We start from the raw sequence: 19,859 nt of genomic DNA on the forward strand, positions 1-19,859 counted from the left end.
CATCCCCTTGCGACCTCGAGCGAGCGGTGTTTTACTGTATGTGTAATTATGCAGTATATACACTGAATTTTTGTGTATTTGAGCATTATGTACACTATGTTTGTGCATTTATGTACACTGTATATTTGTAAATATATGTGTACACTATATGTTTATTTTGTGCAGTATGTATACTGTATGTATTGTTTGTGTATTTGTGCAGTACATTTGTATGTATATGGTGCATTTGTAATTTTTCTGCAGTATGTACACTACTAAAGAAGTTGAAGCAGCAGTCTAGAGAAGCTCTGGATGAAAGAAGGCCGGCACTTATACAGGCACTTGAGGATATAGGAGATTTTTATCTAGAGCTGAAGTGGGACTTTCATAGCTGGGGTAAGTATATTTAACAATGTGTAAGTTTTCCATAATTTTCTTCCTTTTCTAATTGCCTAGAAATATTTTGTGTGGATCAGCAACACTAATAATTGCTTTTACCTTAAATGACTATTTGTATTTATATTGTTATACATAATAGCTTCAAAATGACATCTTGTGAGGCCGTGTCCCCAGGTGAGGTGTATGCTCCCCATGATGATTTCATAGAAGATGTCTGACTTTGTAATCATTCTTTCTCTGTCTCTCATTCATATGGAAAACAGGATAGAACTGGTTCAGAATCTAGGGACACGGGTTAGAGCAACTGCCTGATGTTACATATCTGACAAATATTTGAAAATATTTGAAAAGAAAAAGCAGTGCTAATAAAAAACAGAAATGTTTTATAGACGTGAAGTGATGTAAACTCAGCAATTTTTTTATTCTTGATAGAAGACAAAAATAATTTTACAATGTACCTTGTTTATTCAAGTTTTTCTTGAAATAGTGTTATAAATTTCATAATATATAAGTTTTCAGGATACTTGGAATATATCTTAATACATACTGGTGAGCATGAATCACTTATGTTAATGGTAGGTAAAACTGGACACTAATGAGTACCAGGAAACCATAAATACCTGTATTAAAATATGCATGCAGTTTCACCAGAGTCAATCAATGTAAAATAGTCATCTGTCAGTAAACAAATGGACTCAGCACTTCTATAAGATTATGCGTTACAGAATGATTTGGTGATGAACTGAACATTGATGTTCTAATTCAATAAACAGCACAGGAAAGAGATCCTTAACCCTTACCATGCTGGACACGATTGATTCTGCCTTTGCGACCAGTGTAGATCATGATCTGCACTGTTCGCCATTCAGTCGGTATCTTTTTTGTAAGTACCCCTTTTAACAGTTAATGGTACTGTCCAGATTGAAAGATGGACAAGTTCATGATTATAGAAATTTAGCAGGGTAAGGGTTAAAAAGTTCCTTTTGACTTGTAGAACTGATTTCTTGATAAGAAACAAACAAAAGTCTTAGGTGAACAGTGGAATTCCATTATTAAATAGTCAGTATTTTATCTCTTCTTTTTTTTCAGTGCCTTTAGTTTCAAGAATATTGCCATCAGATTTATGCAAGATACACAAAAAGGGATCAAATATAAGGTAGGACCTAGTAGTGCAAGTGAAGACATAAGTATGATGAATCACATTTTTTGCACTCGTTTTGGTAAAATGGGATTTATGTGATGGTGCATGCGTAAGTCTGTCCGTCTGTCATATTTCATGCGCAAAGCATACCTTAAAAACCATTCAAGGGTAGTTTAAACTTTGCATATAGGCAGGTTGTGATGGGACTATATGTAGAGTGCAAATACCAGCTTGGTAGTTTAAAGGTCAAGGTCATAAATTGAGCTCAAGGTAAAATTTGTTGTTGCATTACCTAAATCATAAGCTACTTTTTCATATCTTCAAACTCAAGAGCTCCTGATTTCTGGTTCATGTCATACCATTGTGCATTTCAGCATTTATGTTATTCAAACTAAACACAACTGTTACCATTTATGATATTGTGTGTCATATGTTTATTCAAGATCAAATAGTCAAGTTCATCTGAGCAATTAAGAGCAAACATGGCCCTCTCAGTTTTGAAAACCTTCTTTGTTGTAGCCTTGAACCTTTGTAAAATGTGTTCTTTATCATAGATATGCAGGTGGATCAAGAAACTTACTCCATATCTAATTTTGTCTAATTTTGCTTTGAAAATGTGTACTTCTTGCTATTAAAGGTGTGTTTTTGGCAAGGTTTTTTCAAGTGCTATATATTATTTTAGTTTACTTCTAATATGTAATATGCAATGTTCATCGAAAACAGAGTTTATACACAAGCCTACCAGTGGTTCTCTAAATTTTAGCTCAACTGAGTCAAAGACTTAGAATGAGCAGGTATGAAAAAGAAATACTTCCATGCCTTAAAGGAAATTTGTAGACTTCAAGATAAACATTCCTGTTGCACTCTCTGAACTGAAGTATATGTAGTAAGCAGATTGAGTGTCATGGCTTTGTTTACCAACACATTTATGTACCTGCGATTGTCTTTTATTTCATAGATTGGACACAACTTTAGTAGATTTTAATGATATGCGATGGGAGAGAGGAGACATCACATTTGTATTTAATGGGAAATCTTCCCCTGGGGATGCTCTCACTGTGATGGACAACAAGCTCAAAGTTTATCAAAAAGTCCGACATGAGGTAAAATTTTATTTTATGTTAAATGTTTTTTATAAACAGACTTCTCTCTAACCTGAATAAGCACCAGCTTACTGATAAAATGAATTAAATTTTTAAGATTTACTAGCCCAGTATGTGTTATTTACATAAAAGTAGAAAGACTTAAGATACCTGAATAGTTGCACTTGAGTCCCTTCTGTTTATTAAAAGATCCAGAAGAGTGATTTTATGAAGCAGAGAAGAATATGAGCTGAAACTTTATGTTACTGTTGACATGTGAAATGCCCGTTGACAGACATGAATTTCTCAGTCTCAGTTGTGATCAGATTGGACTGGAAAATTAAAGTGATTAACCTTAGCCTCCTGGCTGATTTTGCCTTTGCGACCAGTGTAGCCCGCCCGCTTAGCTCAGTAGGTAAGAGCGTTGGTCTACGGATCGCGGGGTCGTGAGTTCGATCCTCGGGCGGGGTGTATGTTCTCCGTGACTGTTTGATAAACGACATTGTGTCTGAAATCATTAGTCCTCCACCTCTGGTTCATGTGGGGAAGTTGGCAGTTACTTGCGGAGAACAGGTTTGTACAGGTACAGAATCCAGGAACACTGGTTAGGTTAACTGCCCGCCGTTACATGACTGAAATACTGTTGAAAAACGGCGTTAAACCCAAAAAAAAACAAACAAACAAAGCGACCAGTGTAGGCTGATCATGGTCTGCACTGTTCGCTATTCAGTCAGTAAGTTTTCAGTGAACACCGCTTTGTATAATAACTGATGCTGCCAAAATTAATTGATGGACCAGTCCATTTTAGAAATTTAGCAGGATAAAGGTTATAGTCGTAAAATTTCTTATTGCAATGAAGTATTAGAAGAAACATTCATCAGCAAGATTTAGCATTATTACTAACTCTTTTATCTACTAACCTATTTCAGCTCAGCTGTTGAGCTTTTAATTATTTAGGAAGTTTTCTGTTGGTTCAAAGGTTATAAAATGAGATTGTTGACCAGTCAGTAAATGAAACTTTTCATTGGTCAGTTTCATAACTGATTTCAAAATTAACCAATCAGGTTGCAGAGTTTGAGTCTGGTCTCCAAACTAATTTGTATAATCTCAGACCCTTTAATATTAAAGGAGACAGAGCAGGAGATACAAGAAGAGATAGACATATTGATGCGCAGTGACATCATGGCTGCCCAGATGTCTACAAAGAATATCACATTTTCCCGAGCCCAGACAGGCTGGCTGTTTAGAGAGGATAAAACTGTAAGTTGGTCAATAGTAAACTTAGCCCATGCTATGCTTTCAAATAAAGAAAGAAGAAATGTTGTATATACAATACACTGTCTGTGTGTCTTAAACTTTTTAAGTATGGAAACATAGATATATTGTCAGTGGTTAACAAACAGTTCCTTGATTTCTGTAGTTGTATGCTTTAAGTTCCTGTGGGAAATTTTTCATTTATCTATTCATGGTAAATTAATTGTGATCTGAATAAGTCCAGTTGATATTGTTTCTGATCAAGCAGGTTGAAAAGTTTGATTTTAGCCTTGTACTGTGTATTTTCAGGAATCTATTGGTGAATACGAGGCAGAGTTCTATCATGTAAATGGACTAAATTTAGAATCTAAGAAAAGGTAAGTAAGAGAACACTGTTTTATTGTAGTGTCTTATTTTTAGGTAATTCTGCACGTTTGATTAACCAGAAGTGAAATTGTAATTCCATTTATCTAGAAAACCAAGATAATGCCGGTTAGGTGTTGTATGGGTAACATAGATGTTGCCATGACTGTGTTATATTCCATGTATTAATTGTTAAACAGTCAGTGATACTGTCTTTCTTAAGGTTTATTTTGACAAGAGATAGGTTTTGATGTAGAATATCTCAAAGTAACATAAGTAAGAAGCAATTTTAAGACACCCATTAATATTTGGCAAATTGTGAAAAATTAAGCACACATCCCTTTACATTTCATTTGGCCATATGATTGAAAATTGGTAAAACTATAAATATGAAAAGTTTTATAAAAATCTGCATTGTGGAATTTTTTGTGAAAATGTCATCAAAAGTGAGATTTCCCCATAGAAGCTCACTGAGATTTTTGACTAGTCACTTTTATAAAAAATCAAGCACTCAACCCTATCTTTTTTGTAGGCCGAATTTCCTTCGGATACATTGATGTTTTGAAAAAATATGGTTGTAATAAAATTCTTCATTGTAGAACAATATTTGTTTCAAATCTGCAGAACTACCTTAAATAAGTGTCAAATACCTCTGATTTACATGTATTTATTATGTAAATATTCTTTAACAGATTGTTAGCTTTTATCTTTCTCAGCTGTATGTCTTGCATAAGGTTACAAGTCATATGTGAAAGTGAGTCTTATTTTTCACGTAATTAAATATTAGCAATTATCCCTGTTTAATGTACATGAAAGCTAAAGTCAACTCTCCAAAATTGGCAGTAACAAATTAAGTGTAAAGATTTCACAAATTAAAATTCTAAAAATTGAAATTAATCCCTAAACTCCTCTATCTTAAATACCCAATTTCTGTTATAAGATGTTACATGCAATGTTTACATAAATGTAGAATAAGTTCTTGTTGTTTTCATTACAGGAGAGAACATTTATCGCCGGAAGATGTACAGAAAAACAAGGCGATGGTGGAGAATCTGACAAAAGGATCATGGGATGCTAAGGAAGTAAGTCCGGCTTTTAAAGCTGCACGCCTACAAGATTATGTAATTTTCCCACTATTTAGAAAAGGTTTCAATAAGTTAGTAATCGCAATAGAAACATATTCTAAGGTTATTCTGTATGTTTCAGGAAGTTTTTTTATGCATAAAAACGTTTTTTAGCCAATAGAATATGTACAAAACTCTTAATAGCTTAGTCACACTTTTTAAATTTTTATATGAAATGGAGGGAATTTAGCTGTACTTTATATCATAAAAATTTACAAAAACTATACTGGTTTATCATTTCCCTTTTGTATTATCAATTGCTATCTCTTTATGAAATCTGAAATTTTGATGTTCATTTGGAGACAGTCTCCATTCAAAGAAAAAAGTAGATTTTACCCTCAGAATGATCTTTGACAGTACTTTCTTGCACACCAGACTGGCGTTTCCGTCGGGCAAAACCCATCTGGCACCCACCCCCATGCTAGATGACTCTCCTGCTGTTGAAGACTAACAATGCATGCACTGAATATAAAATTGTTTATAAAAATACGAAAAAAATTAGATACCTTTTTAGGTCACCTGAGCACAAAGTGCTCAAGGTGAGCTTTTGTGATCACCCTGTGTCCGTCGTCGTCAACAATTTAACTGTTAACACTCTAGAGGTCACAGTTTTGGCCTAATCTTAATGAAACTTGATCAGAATGTTACCCTCAATAAAATCTTGGACAAGTTTGATATTGGGTCATCTGGATTCAAAAACTACGTCACCAGGTCAAATCAAAGGAAAAGCTTGTTAACACTCTAGAGGTCACAATTTTGGCCCAATCTTAATGAAACTTGGTCAAAACGTTACCCTCAATAAAGTCTTAGATGAGTTTGATATTGGGTCATTTGGGATTAAAAACTAGGTCACCAGGTCAAATCAAAGGAAAAGCTTGTTAACGCTCTAGAGGTCACAATTTTGGCCCGATCTTAATGAAACTTGGTCAGAATGTTACCCTTAATAAAATCTTGGACGAGTTCGATATTGGGTCATCCGGGGTCAAAAACTAGGACACCAAGTCAGATCATAGGAAAAGCTTGTTAACACTGTTGAGGCCACATTTATGACTGTATCTTCATGAAACCTGGTCAGAATGTTAATCTTGATGATCTCAAGGTCCATTTTGAATCTGGGGGAAAAGCTAGTTAACACTGTAGAGGCCACATTTATGACCATATCTTAATGAAACTTGTTCAGAATGTTAATCTTGATGATCTATTTGTCAAGTTCGAATCTGGGTCAGGTAGGGTCAAAAACTAGGTCACCAGGTCAGATCAAAGGAAAAGCTTGTTAACACTCTAGAGGTCACAATTTTGGCCTAATCTTAATGAAACTTGGTCAGAAAGTTACCCCTAAATGAAATCTTGGATGAATTTGATATTGGGTCATTTGGGGTCAAAAACTAGGTCACCAGATCAAATCAAAGGAAAAGCTTTTTAACACTCTAGAGGTCACACTTTTGGCCCAATTTTAATGAAACTTGGGCAGAATGTTACTCTCAATAAAATCCTAGACAAGTTGATATTGGGTCATCCGGGGTCAAAAACTAGGTCATCAGGTCAAATCATAGGAAAAGCTTGTTTACACTGTAGAGGCCACATTTTTAGCTCATCTGATTTTTTGAAAAAAAATGATGAGTTATTGTCATCACTTGAGCGGTTGTCGGCGTCGGCGTCGGCGTCGGCGTTGCCTGGTTAAGTTTTATGTTTAGGTCAGCTTTTCTCCTAAACTATCAAAGCTATTGCTTTGAAACTTGGAAGACTTGTTCACCATCATAAGCTGACCCTGTATAGCAAGAAACATAACTCCATCTTGCTTTTTGCAAGATTTATGGCCCCTTTTGTACTTAGAAAATATCAGATTTCTTGGTTAAGTTTTATGTTTAGGTCAACTTTTCTCCTAAACTATCAAAGCTATTGCTTTGAAACTTGGAATACTTGTTCACCATTATAAGCAGACCCTGTACATCAAGAAACAAAACTCCATCTTGCTTTTTGCAAGAATTATTGCCCCTTTTGGACTTAGAAAATCAGTTTTCTTGGTTAAGTTTTATGTTTAGGTCAGCTTTTATCCTAAACTATCAAAGCTATTGCTTTGAAACTTGCAACACTTGTTCACCATCATAAGCTGACCCTGTACAGCAAGAAACATAACTCCATCCTGCTTTTTGCAAGATTTATGGCCCCTTTTGGACTTAGAAAATATCAGATTTCTTGGTTAAGTTTTATGTTTAGGTCAACTTTTTCTCTTAAACTATCAAAGCTATTGCTTTGAAACTTGCAACACTTGTTCACCATCATAAGCTGACCCTGTACAGCAAGCAACATAACTCCATCCTGCTTTTTGGAATAATTATTGCCCCTTTTGGACTTAGAAAAATCATTTTCTTGGTTGAATATTATGTTTGTCAACTTTTCTCATAAACTATCAAAGCTATTGCTTTAAAACTTGCAACAGTTTTTCACCATCATAAGTGGACACTGTACATCAAGAAACATAACTCTATCCTGCTTTTTGCAAGAGTGATGGCCCTTTTTAGACTTAGAAAATCATGGGTAGGACAATATTTCTATTATACAAAAAAAATCAGATGAGCGTCAGCACCCGCAAGGCGGTGCTCTTGTTGACTGTATCTTCATGAAACTTGGTTGGAATGTTAATCTTGATGGTCTCAAGGTCCAGTTTGAATCTGGGTCATGTTGGATCAAAAAGTAGGTCACCAGGTCGAATCAAAGGAAAAGCTAGTTAACACTGTATAGGCCACATTTATGACCATATCTTAATGAAACTTGTTCAGAATGGTAATCTTGATGATCTATAGGTCAAGTTCGAATCTTGGTCAGGTAGGGTCAAAAACTAGGTCACTAGGTCAAATCAAAGGAAAAGCTTGTTAACACTCTAGATGCCACATTTATGACTGTCTTCATGAAACTTAGTCAATATGTTAATCTTGATGATCTTTAAATAAGGTAATATATTGTACGGTCACGTGTTGCAAATAAACGTTTACGATTTGATAGATAAAATAGATATAGAATAATAATAGATATTTTTGATAATTTTATGTTTCAGTTTGAAAGAAGAACATCTTTACCGAAGCCAGATATATCTGAAGCGTCTTGGGAAGACTATATAACGGCACCTGTTGGTCAGCCTCCAATAATTGGTAGACATGTTATCAGTAAAGAAAGTAACAAAGTGTTTAAAGCAACTATAGCTATGGTGAGAATTTAGTGTCACTAGCTTTAATGAATGTTTGAAAGTATTTTTGTGAGTGTTAAGTGTAATATCTGCTGTGATGTTTGATAGAAAATTTGCCTGTGGTAAGTGTTGACTGTTGCATGTGAAACTGGATTATCAATGCAGGGTTTCAGAAATCCCATGTCCGGAGCCCGGGGGCTACCAGAAAATTCTGTCGGGCTACTAAATTTTTTCAGAGCGTGCCCCGGACTACCTTGAAACTCCGTATCATTGAATGACTGGCATTAAATACTATAAAGATGAGTGAGTGAAGTGAGATGAAGTCAGATTCTTTAGCTCAGCAGAGTATTAAGTAACCTGTGTGAGCTCTGTGGATTACTCACTGTATGTCAGTCTGTGTTTTAATTAAACAACATCTCAGAAGCCATTCAATGAAAATTGATAAAATGAAGTTCCTTTGAGAGACTGATCACTCTGCTGTTAATAGGCCACCACAGCTGAGACAGAAAACTCTTTGATTAAACCACCGATCAGATTTTGAAATAATTTCACAGAATTACTCCCTGGATGATTCTCTACCAATTTAATATGGAAGAATGATTTTTCATGCAGTTATAGTCCTGTATTCTTCATATCTGGGTAAAGCTTTCTGACCACTCTACTTTTTGACCTGTCTTCTGAAAAGTTATGAGGACCAAGCCAAGTCAGCACTTTTTAAGGGTTTCTTCTTTTTTCCCCAAGAACTTTAGAATAGAATGCCTAAAGTTGGAATCAGAAATAAGTAGATCTAGATATCTCTGATTTGCTTAAAGCTTCAGTAACAAGTCTAGACTATTTCTGCATATTTTCTCTTTGTGCAATGGCTATAATTTTATATTGCTTTTCATTTGACCTTTCTATCTAAACAAAGCAATATTGGACAAAGTTCTTTTCCCAAAAGCAACAAGTAGTGAATAATTATTCTTTATACTTTCAGAGTAAAGAGTTTCCAATGACAGTAGATGTGTAAGTAAATTTGCTTGCTACTTTCGTAATTTGTTAATAAAACACATTTTGGCGCCTCTTTGCATAAACCAATGTTGGGGCATTGGGACCAGCAAGAATCTAGATCAGTGCATATCTATTCTGTTCATTTATCAATTTCAGCTCTTTTATGCATCTGATAAATGAATAATATGGATCCAGAGCAGACTACACAGATGTGCTTGAAGTCTGACCTGGTACCATACTGGTTGCAAAGCAAAGCCCAAACATTGGTTTTGATGCAGAGACACTAAATAGTATAATAATTTTATAACAATTTTGCAGGTATCAGGTTAGTTTTAGCAAAATGATGTTATTTCACAGTTTCAACATTGTTGTCTACAACAAAGATGTGGGACAACATTTTATATCAGCACTAGCAACAAAATGTTTTAAAGACAAAAGCTACATTTGGATATATTAAGGGCTTTTTGTTACGTGTTACATTAAAAGGTAAACAGTTTGCTAATCCATATGTGGACATACTTATCTTTAGGAGATTGGGTACTCTTGTCATATAATCTGATGCTCAGATCTCTTACTTTCTATACAGTCAAAAGATTGCTTAAAAGTGCAGAGTATCATTACTTAAAATCAATGTTGTTTCTAAAGAAAACATTACTTATTGATAAATTTCAGGATACATTATTGCTTAAACATGTAAATGCCTTCTTCTATTATGCATTAGGAAATGTTATTTATAATTGTCAGGAAACATTGTTATTGTATAATTTTCAGGTTATTAGATGTGCTTGAAGTGATAGCTCCATTTAAACAGTTCCAGAAGTTACGAGACTTTATGCAAAATAAACTGCCTCAAGGATTTCCTGTCAAGCTTGGTAAGATATTTGTGACCTTTGTAGATTTAGTTTGTTTGACACATTGTCATACATATTAGTGCATTACCATTTGTAACCCGGCTAAATGAGAAATTTAGTGACATATACCAAATTATTCCTTGGTCTAATATGAAAACAGTATACATGTATCTTTTCTCAGAGACTGCAACTTAATCCGGAAATGATGTCATCATTATGGCGACCAATTATGAAAATACTATTGTTAGAAATCAGTAGAAGTATTGATAACTCCAGTTATCTACCCTTGAAACAAACGAATGCGGCATTTAAAATGATTGTGAAAGAAATCATTTTTAGTCAAATCTACTGGTTAAATTTATACCCCACTAACTAAAATAAAACTACATTTATGGGCCAGTTTTGGAAAAATGAGTGTTATTATGGAATGGTGTTGTCCATCCGTCAAGTCGTAAGGTATAGCAACTACAGCTTTCAAGCTTCACACAATGATTTAAGTACGACCAGAGAAATTTTGATTTTGAGATCAGTAATTTAAAGATCAAGGACACAGGGTATGCATAGGGGGCAGAGGTGAGGTGAAGGATTAGGATGAGGGATACTGATACTCTGATATAATATCAAGAAACATTACTGATCTGAATGTTAAAATATATGTATAATATATATAAAATTGCAAGGGGAAACTTCTAGTGATCATCCTGTGTCCCTTTTCAGTCATAGTCTGCCGTCAGTTATTTAACTGTTAACACTCAAGAGGTCACACGTTAGTCCAATCTTAATGAAACAATTTTCACTCCATTTTCATAAAACTTTGGCATTATATTTATATCTATAAAACTTAATTCAAATTTGAAACTGGGTTATTTAAGGTCAAAAGCTAGGTCAGTAGAACAAATCATAAAAAAATCTTGTTAACACTGCGGATGCCACATTTTCTACTTGATCCTCATACATTTTTCTTCAGAATGCTTGTTTCTAACAAATCTTACTCAGATTCAGAACTGGGTTACCTTAGATCCTAAATTAGGTCACTAGGTCAAGTCATAGAAAATCTCTACTCTAGAGGCCATATTTTCTATATACCTTCATAAAACTTTTTCAGTATGTTTGTCAAGTTCAAAACTGGGTTACAAGAACTAGGTCACAAGGTCAAATTATAGAAAGCCTTAATAACACTAAAGGCCACATTTTCCATTTGATTGCCGTATGTTTTGTCAGAATGTCTGTCTCTTTGAAATCTAGGTCAAGTTCTAAAGGTCACTAGGTTAAATCACAAATAAACCTTATTGATACTTGTGTTGAAAACTGGTTTACCTGAGGTTTCAAACTAGGGTTATACATAAAATTTTTAAAACTTTTTAAGAATGTTAACATTCTATAAGCCAGAGTCTTTGTCTCTGTGAAGTCAAGGTGAAGAACAGAATTTGATTACTGGAGGTCAAGAACTGAGTTACTGGGTTTAATCAAAGAAAACACTTGTTTACGATTTAGAGGCCACATTTTCTACTTGATTTTTATGAAACTTCCTCAGTATGTTTGCCTGATTGAAATCTAGGACAAATTAGAAACTTGGTTACATGATCTCAAAAACATGGTTACTAAGTCATATTGTAAAAATGTCCTTGTTTACACTAGAGGCAACATTTTTCATTTAATCATTATATAGTTTTGTTAGAATGGCCATCTCTATGAAGTCTAGGTCAAGTTCAAAACTGGGGAAGGTACCTGAGGTCAAAAACAAGGTCATCATGGTAAATCACAAAGAAACCTTATTGACTCTCTAGAGGCTGTATTTTCTACTTGATCATCATTAATCTTTGTCTGAATGTTTGTGTCGGTGAAGTCTGTGTCAAGTCTAAAAGTGGGGAATGTAAGGTCAAGAAATAGGTCACCAGGTCAAATCAGAAAAACTTTGTTAAAACTACACAAGCCACATTTTGTACTAGATCTTCATAAATCTTTGGTTTAAACAATATTTTATTAATCACAATTCATTTACAACATGTATATTATATTTAAAAAAAACCATAGGATTGAGTAGGAAGCTGAAAGCTTATTTGAAACTCTCTTCATAAATTTTTGTCAAAATTATGTTTGTTGCTAGGATATCTACATGTATGTCAAGTTTGAAACTGGATAATGTAGGTCAAATACTAGGTCAGTTATTTTCTGGAGTTTTCCCTGGGGCTAGTTTACCCTACACAGCTGTATGGAGAACTTAGAATATCTTCTCTGAAACCCTCGCCCGATTTCACAGTAATTTTACAGCAATGTCCCTTGGAAGACCCTTTACCAAATTCTATTAGATTATTTGACTTGTCTAAAAACATGATTGGCAGGGCCTGGGCAAGTTTTCTCTGTATGGCTATAGTTATTGGCAAATTCACAAATCTTCTCAGAAACTGCTGACCTGATTTTGAAAAGTTTGTCAAAAATGTTCCATGGGTGACCCCCTACCAAACGTTTTCAGTCCAGCTATGAAAGTCAGTTGAGTGATTTGGGGTCATTATGGCCATCTTGTTGTAAATATAGGGTGAGGGTCATTTTTAAGAACAGAACAGAACAGAACAGAACAGAACAGAATTTTATTACAGACTTGAACATAGTACATCATCATACAGCATATATAATTATAATGGAATGTGAACCTGATTTTTAACAAATTAGTCAGCGATGGAGGATGAACAATGAACATTATATATGTCTAACATTATATCACAACTAGATATTTACATAAGTAAAGATAATCTTATTGATACAGCAGCTTTGGTATATTTAGCCAGATTTAACAGAATAGTGCTTTTATAAGGTGGTAAACAATATATGTAAATAAATTCACATTTACAGTTTGATAAAAATCCCTAAAACTGTTTTATATGTATTTTTGCCAGAACACTTCATGACATTTCTATCATACCTATTTCATGTTGTAGTCAAAACTGACCAGCAATGGCACCGTAGGCGGTGGTCTTGTTACAAATATGATGTTCCTTTTTCAACTTTTTCTTTTTCTTTTAACTTTATTTAGTGGCAAGGCTATTGAATAGTGTAGCATTGCTGTCTTCTGACAGGTCGGAGTGTTCATCTTATGTTTTTAGCTCACCTGAGTTTTCTGAACGCTCGATGTCCGGCGTCTGTCGTCTGTCTGTCGTCCGTCAACATTTAGCTTGTGTATGCGATAGAGGCTGTATTTTTCAGTTGATCTTCATGAAATTTGGTCAGAATGATGACCTTGATGAACTCTAGGATGAGTTCGAAAATGGGTCATATGGGGTCAAAAACAAGGTCACTAGGTCAAATCAAGGGAAAACCTTGTGTATGCGATAGAGGCTGTATTCTTCAAATGATCTTCAAGAATTTTTGTCTGAATAATTACCTTGATGAAATCTAGGCTGAGTTCGAATATGGGTCATCTGCGTTCAAAAAGTAGGTCACTAGGTCAAATCGAAGAGAAACCTTTTGTATGCAATAGAGGCTGTATTTTTCAAGTAATCTTCATGAATTTTGGTCAGAATGATTACCTTGATGAAGTCTAGCCCGAGTTCGAAAATGGGTCATCTGGGGTCAAAAAGTAGGTCACTAGGTCAAATCGAAGAAAAACCTTGTGTATGCAATAGAGGCTGTATTTTTCAATTGATCTTCATGAAATTTGATCAGAATGATTGCCTTGATCAAATATAGATCGAGTTTAAATATGGGTCATCTGGGATCAAAAAAGGAGGTCACTAGGTCAAATCAAAGAAAAACCTTGTGTATGCGATAGAGGCTGTATTTTTCAACTGATATTCATGAAATTTGGTCAGAATGATAACCTTGATAAAATCTAGGGCAAGTTTGAAAATGGGTATCTGGGGTCAAAAACTAGGTCACTAGGTCAAATCAAAGAAAAACCTTGTGCATGCAATAGAGGCTGTATTTTTCAAATTATCTTCATGAAATTTGATCAGAATGATTGCCTTGATCAAGTATAGATGAGTTCAGATATAGGTCATCTGGGGTTAAAAAGTAGGTCACTAGGTCAAATCAAAGAAAAACCTTGTGTATGCGATAGAGGCTGTATTTTTCAATTGATCTTCATGAAATTTGGTCAGAATGATTGCCTTGAAAAATTTAGAAAGAGTTCGAATATGGTTCATCTGGGGTGAAAAAGTAGGTCACTAGGTCAAATCAAAGAAAAACTTTGTGTTTACGATAGAGGCTGTATTTTTTAATTGATCTTCATGAAATTTGGTCAGAATGATTGCCTTGATAAAATTTAGGTAGAGTTCGAATATTGGTAATCTTAGGTTAAAAAGTAAGTCACCAGGTCAAATCAAAGAAAAGCCATGTGTATGCCATAGAGGCTGTATTTTTCAATTGATCTTCATGAAATTTGGTCAGAATGATTGTCTTAATAAAATAGAGGTCACGCTTGAATATGAATCATCTAGGGTCAAAAACTAGGTCATACCAAAGAAAATACTTGTTTAAACTCAAGAGACCACATTTTTTGTCCAATCCTAATGAAAATTGACTAGAATAGTTGTTTTCATGAAATCACTAGGTCAAGCAAGTTTTCACTGTTATGGTATGTTTCTCAGTTGAGCGACCTAGGGCCATCTTGGCCCTCTTGTTCTTAAGAAATATGAAGTGAATAGTATTATTTGTCTTACATTTTTTTTAAGAAATATGACATAAGTAGCAACTGTTTTCAGTAACACTGGAACTTTGTAAAAGTAGTTTGCCTGTCAAAATACAAAACTTGACACAGTCAAGAGACAGTGGCCAAAGACATTTACTTCAGTTATATTATCCTACCAGTACACCTTGAAGTTGATACAAGAATACTTATGTTTTACAAGAATATATCCTAACTGTCACTGATTACTTATCATATTTGAAAGAAGTCTGCAGATATGGATCTTGGCAGCATTGTTTCTCTCCCTTACATTAAGTGATAATAAATAACAGTGTAATGCATCTACAGCTCGGTCCTCTTGTTCCATACACTGTCCCAGTAGGTTCAGGGCTGTTTCCCTGTGTCCAAGGTTTTGTTCCTGGTCTATGGTCCTCACAAGGTTACAAAGGGCTCTTTGCTTTTCTTCTTGTCTCTCAAGACAACTGTAGGTCTTGTATTGTAGGAAGTAAAGGTAAGGGAGAGACTCTACAACAGCCAATTCCATCCACTTATCATCTTCTCCTCTAAAAGCTATGTCCTCTTGTGTAGATCTGAATATTTCATATCTTAGTTCATGTGGAACACAGTTAATTTCACATGGCAGAAATTTGACACAGAATGCTGTAATGTACTGTATAGCTTCTTCATTATGATTGTCACATATTGCATTAAATCCTCTTCTTGAATGATTTCGAACTAACTCATGGCACAAACAAACAGGCTCAACAATGTTTAGATCATAGTTTGCTTCAATATCTCTGAGAACTATTTCTGTTCTTTGTGCATCTCCTATACAGTAAAACATTGATGCAAGCTTCAGTTTACTAGATGCAACATCTGTGTTCAGACCCAGTGAGATCCAGGTGAGAGCTTCTGCTGGTATAGGATTGTACTGTTGAATGTTGAGGGATGTCAGGATAGATCCCAGGGTGGTACAGAACTGTTGTACAAGAAGGTTGCTTACTGTTTTGTCCAATCCTTGGCATTGCTTAGAAGTAATGATAAGTTTGAAAATATACTTAAGCAATATTGGTATAGCCCCTTCATAATTACTGTTTGTAATTAAAGTTAGACAACCAGTTATGACAGTACTACTTCTACCTGCAGTTGCATGTAATAATTGTCCTGATATAATGTCACTTGTTTTGAATGAGAGCAAATTATTCAACTTTAGCTGAATCCGTGCGCCAAAATCATCATACTTAATTTCCAGTAATGCTCTCCCTTCACTGTTTATAACATCCAGCAGTATTTCAAGAATGTAAGGTTTAGATTCCTGAGAAATATGTCCACTCATCAAATTATTTCCAGGTATGATAAAATGAGGACAGTTTTCATTCAAAATACTGTTGTACGGGACAAATAAACCCAATGATAGACAAACAAGTAAGTTATTTTCCCTCCAAACATAAGAATGTGTATTTGCAATACAGTGGAACAGAACTGTTTTACACATGAAACTTGATATTGTATCTCCAAAGTGTGGTTTGATGAAGGTTTTTAATATCATCTTCATCAACACATAACATCGGATCTGTGTAATATTGAGATTAAACATTAAACACCTTTCAACTAGTGATGTTGATATTCTCCATTCAAGCTCTTCATTTTCCTTGCTTCCAACAGCTACAACAAAACATCCAGTGTTGCTACAATATCTCTTCATGTGATCTGAAGGCCACTGACCTACATCTTGCTGGTCTAGCCATTGTCTACCTTGTAAAGGCCATGATTTACATGGGAAGGCACCGACATTGTCAATATCGTTAAACCCAGGTTGCCCTTGCTGCGCATATGCTGGACCATGTCTTACTCCTCCCTTTAAACATTTAGCTGCTACTGCAGACATGATTGTATTCTTTAACAATATTCTTCCTGTTCTGTCTCTGAAATGGTGTGGATCAGGTACAACATTGTAAGGAAGAGGAGCATCATCTCTCAGGCATTGTAGTAGACAATAACCAGGTGATACAGTTTCATCCTGGATCATCAAGAAATTGCATACACCAGGTTCCCAGTCAGCCCAGTCTTGTATCACATTAACGTTATTATGACAGAGAAGTTGGTCAAGGTCTGACTTGAGTCCTAATGTAGTTGAGCCTTCACACTGACTGCCGAAACAGTAAACTGAACTATTCTCATCAAGTAGTTGGTGTGATATTGTATACATAGTTTCTATCATTAGCCATGCTCTTCTTCTCTTAAGAACAATCCTCTCATCCACTCCAATATCAGCAAGAACCTCTGACAGTCTCAGTGACACATTCTCAATATAACCAGGTTGTTGAAACATTCTGAAAATAAAAGCAGCCAACATAATCACAGGGAACACCACTCACTGAACTTTGTTGTAATCATTTGGAATACCTCTAGCAGATACTTGTGTTAACAGTAATTTTATTATGTCCCTTCCCTAAATTGCTTCAAGCACTTGTGTGCAATGTTAAATTACAGGGAACATTTGACTATGGCCCGCCCGCTTAGCTCAGTAGGTAGAGCGTCGGTCTACGGATCGCGGGGTCGCAAGTTCGATCCTCGGGCGGGGCGTGTGTTCTCCGTGACTATTTGATAAACGACATTGTGTCTGAAATCATTAGTTCTCCACCTCTGATTCATGTGGGGAAGTTGGCAGTTACTTGCGGAGAACAGGTTTTTACTGGTACAGAATCCAGGAACACTGGTTAGGTTAACTGCTTGCCGTTACATAACTGAAATACTGTTGAAAAACGGCGTTAAACCCAAAACAAACATTTGACTATGGTTTAAAATATGATAAAATTTTATTTAATTAAAAAAGAAAATATTGGCCTAGCGCTAGGGCAAGGGTTAATGCTTTAGTAGCAGCCATGTTTATAATTATGTACCTCATATAGTATTTTCATGTAAAATGTGTTGTGAACAGTAAAACTCAATGTAATATTTTGAAATAAAAGCAAGAAAGTAACTACCTGTTTTTGGCAAATTATAACCTCCACTGAGTATTTAAACTACGTTGTTGCAGCCAATGTTTGTAGGTTTATGGAATTTCCTTTTTTACTTCCTCTTTCTGTTTAATAGGAGGATAACTCCCAACACTTAAACAGTTTTTTTCAGTCAGTCAGTTGTTACTGCCCTTTACAATAGTTATATTATACAGTTTGTTGTAAAAAAGCTGAAGCAAGCCTGTCATGCAGTTTGATAGAAATTCTGCAATGGTAAAGCTGAGATTGATTGTTACCTTATCTATTACAGAACTGCCAGTATTTCCCACAGTGACAGCAAAAGTTACGTTTACATTGTTTGAATGGCGGGACGAACTTGATGATGCCTTATTTACGATTCCAGCTGGCTATAACGAGGACCCAACACGTTTTCCTGACTTGTGACTCCTGCATGACATATCAGTCGTAGAAATTATCTCTAGCTTCAGGGAAATGCAGAATATTCAGGATAAAAATGAACTTGTAGAGCAAGAAGTGGTTGTAGGGAATGGCGAAGTTCTTCAAAATAGAACAAGGAGAAAATCTGTGATAGTTGTAGATATACCATTGACAAACTTAGGTAGTGCTAGTACAGAAATGGTTCTTATGTTTAACTGAGACATATACTGAACCAAAGAGCTAACCTGCCATTTGTTATTTTGCAAATAGTTAAAAAAATTACTGAAAGTGCATTTCACAAATTAAGAGGACAGTTAGGTCTATTAATAGTAACATATCAAAATGTCAGTAGTAATAAATTACGCAAAATTTTGATTTTATCCGTGTTACTATCAAAGCCTGTTTTTAAAAGTCACAAAAATACAGACTTAATTAAAGATATGATTTTAGAAAATGGGAATACAGGTATACAATTTATAGAAATAAAGAAGTGTACATTTTGATTATTTTACAAGGAAATCTTAAAATTTCACACATACATGTATATTAAATGCTCTTTACTGTAGGGCATGACAAAGTCATTATTCTGTTAGTGTTATTTTCTTCCCTCTTAACACTTTTCACTTAGTAGTTTGTAAATTCTAGATGATTTGTGTCGTTTTGTAACTTTTCAAAGATTGCTAGAAGTCGTAAAATGAGCAACTTTCAATAATAGCTTAATTTGATTTTTTTCTTGCAATTGTGAAAACTTACCAACAACATATTTTTTAAGCGTAGACTAAATTTCAGAGTTATACATCCAGTAATTTTTGAATTACTGGCAAAAGAACTAATGGCGGGTTAGCTGTTTTGTTCAATATAGTCAAAAAAGCAAAGCATGTAGAGTGGATACTTCAAACAGTTTTAAGTAAGGTAATTAAGATCATGTTGTGAGTGATGTTTGTTTAAACTATGATAATTTTACTGTACCTTCAAATAGAATTACATATACTTGAAGGAAACTACTTGTTGAATAGACACAAAGATAGGATATTGGAATTTTCAAAGTTTTTATTATCTATATAAACATGCTACAGTTTATCGTTTTACAAAATATAGTGTTCATTTCTTTTCTGTGTTGTTTACTGTAGCAGGTAAAGACACAAAAGCTGCATGCTAAGTAGGGAAAATAAATAAATCTTACTATGAAATTTGTAGAGTTTTAAAGTCTGTTACATTTGATTTTTAACAGTGTTGCCTTTTAAGTGTAAACAGTTACTGTAGTCTACAAACTCCTGTCATGTTAAAGCTTCGACATATTGACTAAATTCAAAGTATCCCTTATACCTCCACATCCAAATAATCTCGTATAATAGTTGAAACTTGAAGGCAGTTTTTGTTCGCATTCACATGTTTAAAATGGCAAGCGTTAAAATAAAACAACACTGACCAATTTTTTGTTTCTAATTTAAGATTCAGTAAGCTTAATTTTAT

General features: G+C 34.7%; 2 protein-coding genes across 2 annotated transcripts in view; one reads left to right on the top strand and one right to left on the bottom strand.

Moving 5' to 3' along the window:
• The window catches only part of LOC123523850 (ankyrin repeat domain-containing protein 13C-like), a 36,266-nt gene extending 16,448 nt beyond the window's left edge, over nucleotides 1-19,818 (top strand). The window contains exons 4-13 of the mRNA XM_053539495.1: nucleotides 244-375; nucleotides 1,468-1,534; nucleotides 2,478-2,622; nucleotides 3,730-3,861; nucleotides 4,165-4,232; nucleotides 5,216-5,300; nucleotides 8,398-8,547; nucleotides 9,503-9,531; nucleotides 10,288-10,388; nucleotides 18,259-19,818. Coding sequence (XP_053395470.1) covers nucleotides 244-375; nucleotides 1,468-1,534; nucleotides 2,478-2,622; nucleotides 3,730-3,861; nucleotides 4,165-4,232; nucleotides 5,216-5,300; nucleotides 8,398-8,547; nucleotides 9,503-9,531; nucleotides 10,288-10,388; nucleotides 18,259-18,392 — 1,043 coding nt within the window. The 3' untranslated portion in view covers nucleotides 18,393-19,818. The remainder of the gene's footprint in view (nucleotides 1-243; nucleotides 376-1,467; nucleotides 1,535-2,477; nucleotides 2,623-3,729; nucleotides 3,862-4,164; nucleotides 4,233-5,215; nucleotides 5,301-8,397; nucleotides 8,548-9,502; nucleotides 9,532-10,287; nucleotides 10,389-18,258) is intronic.
• On the bottom strand, nucleotides 12,947-18,200 carry LOC123523848 (uncharacterized). Its single transcript, XM_045301585.2, has 2 exons — nucleotides 17,976-18,200; nucleotides 12,947-17,321 (listed from the first exon to the last, which is right to left on the bottom strand). The coding sequence occupies exon 2, from the start codon at nucleotides 17,318-17,320 to the stop codon at nucleotides 15,227-15,229; it is 2,094 nt and encodes a 697-aa protein (XP_045157520.2). The 5' UTR covers nucleotide 17,321; nucleotides 17,976-18,200; the 3' UTR covers nucleotides 12,947-15,226.
• Nucleotides 19,819-19,859: the final 41 nt, after the last annotated feature.

The sequence above is a fragment of the Mercenaria mercenaria genome, chromosome 3, assembly GCF_021730395.1.
Source record: "Mercenaria mercenaria strain notata chromosome 3, MADL_Memer_1, whole genome shotgun sequence".
Classification (NCBI taxonomy): Eukaryota; Metazoa; Mollusca; class Bivalvia; order Venerida; family Veneridae; genus Mercenaria; species Mercenaria mercenaria.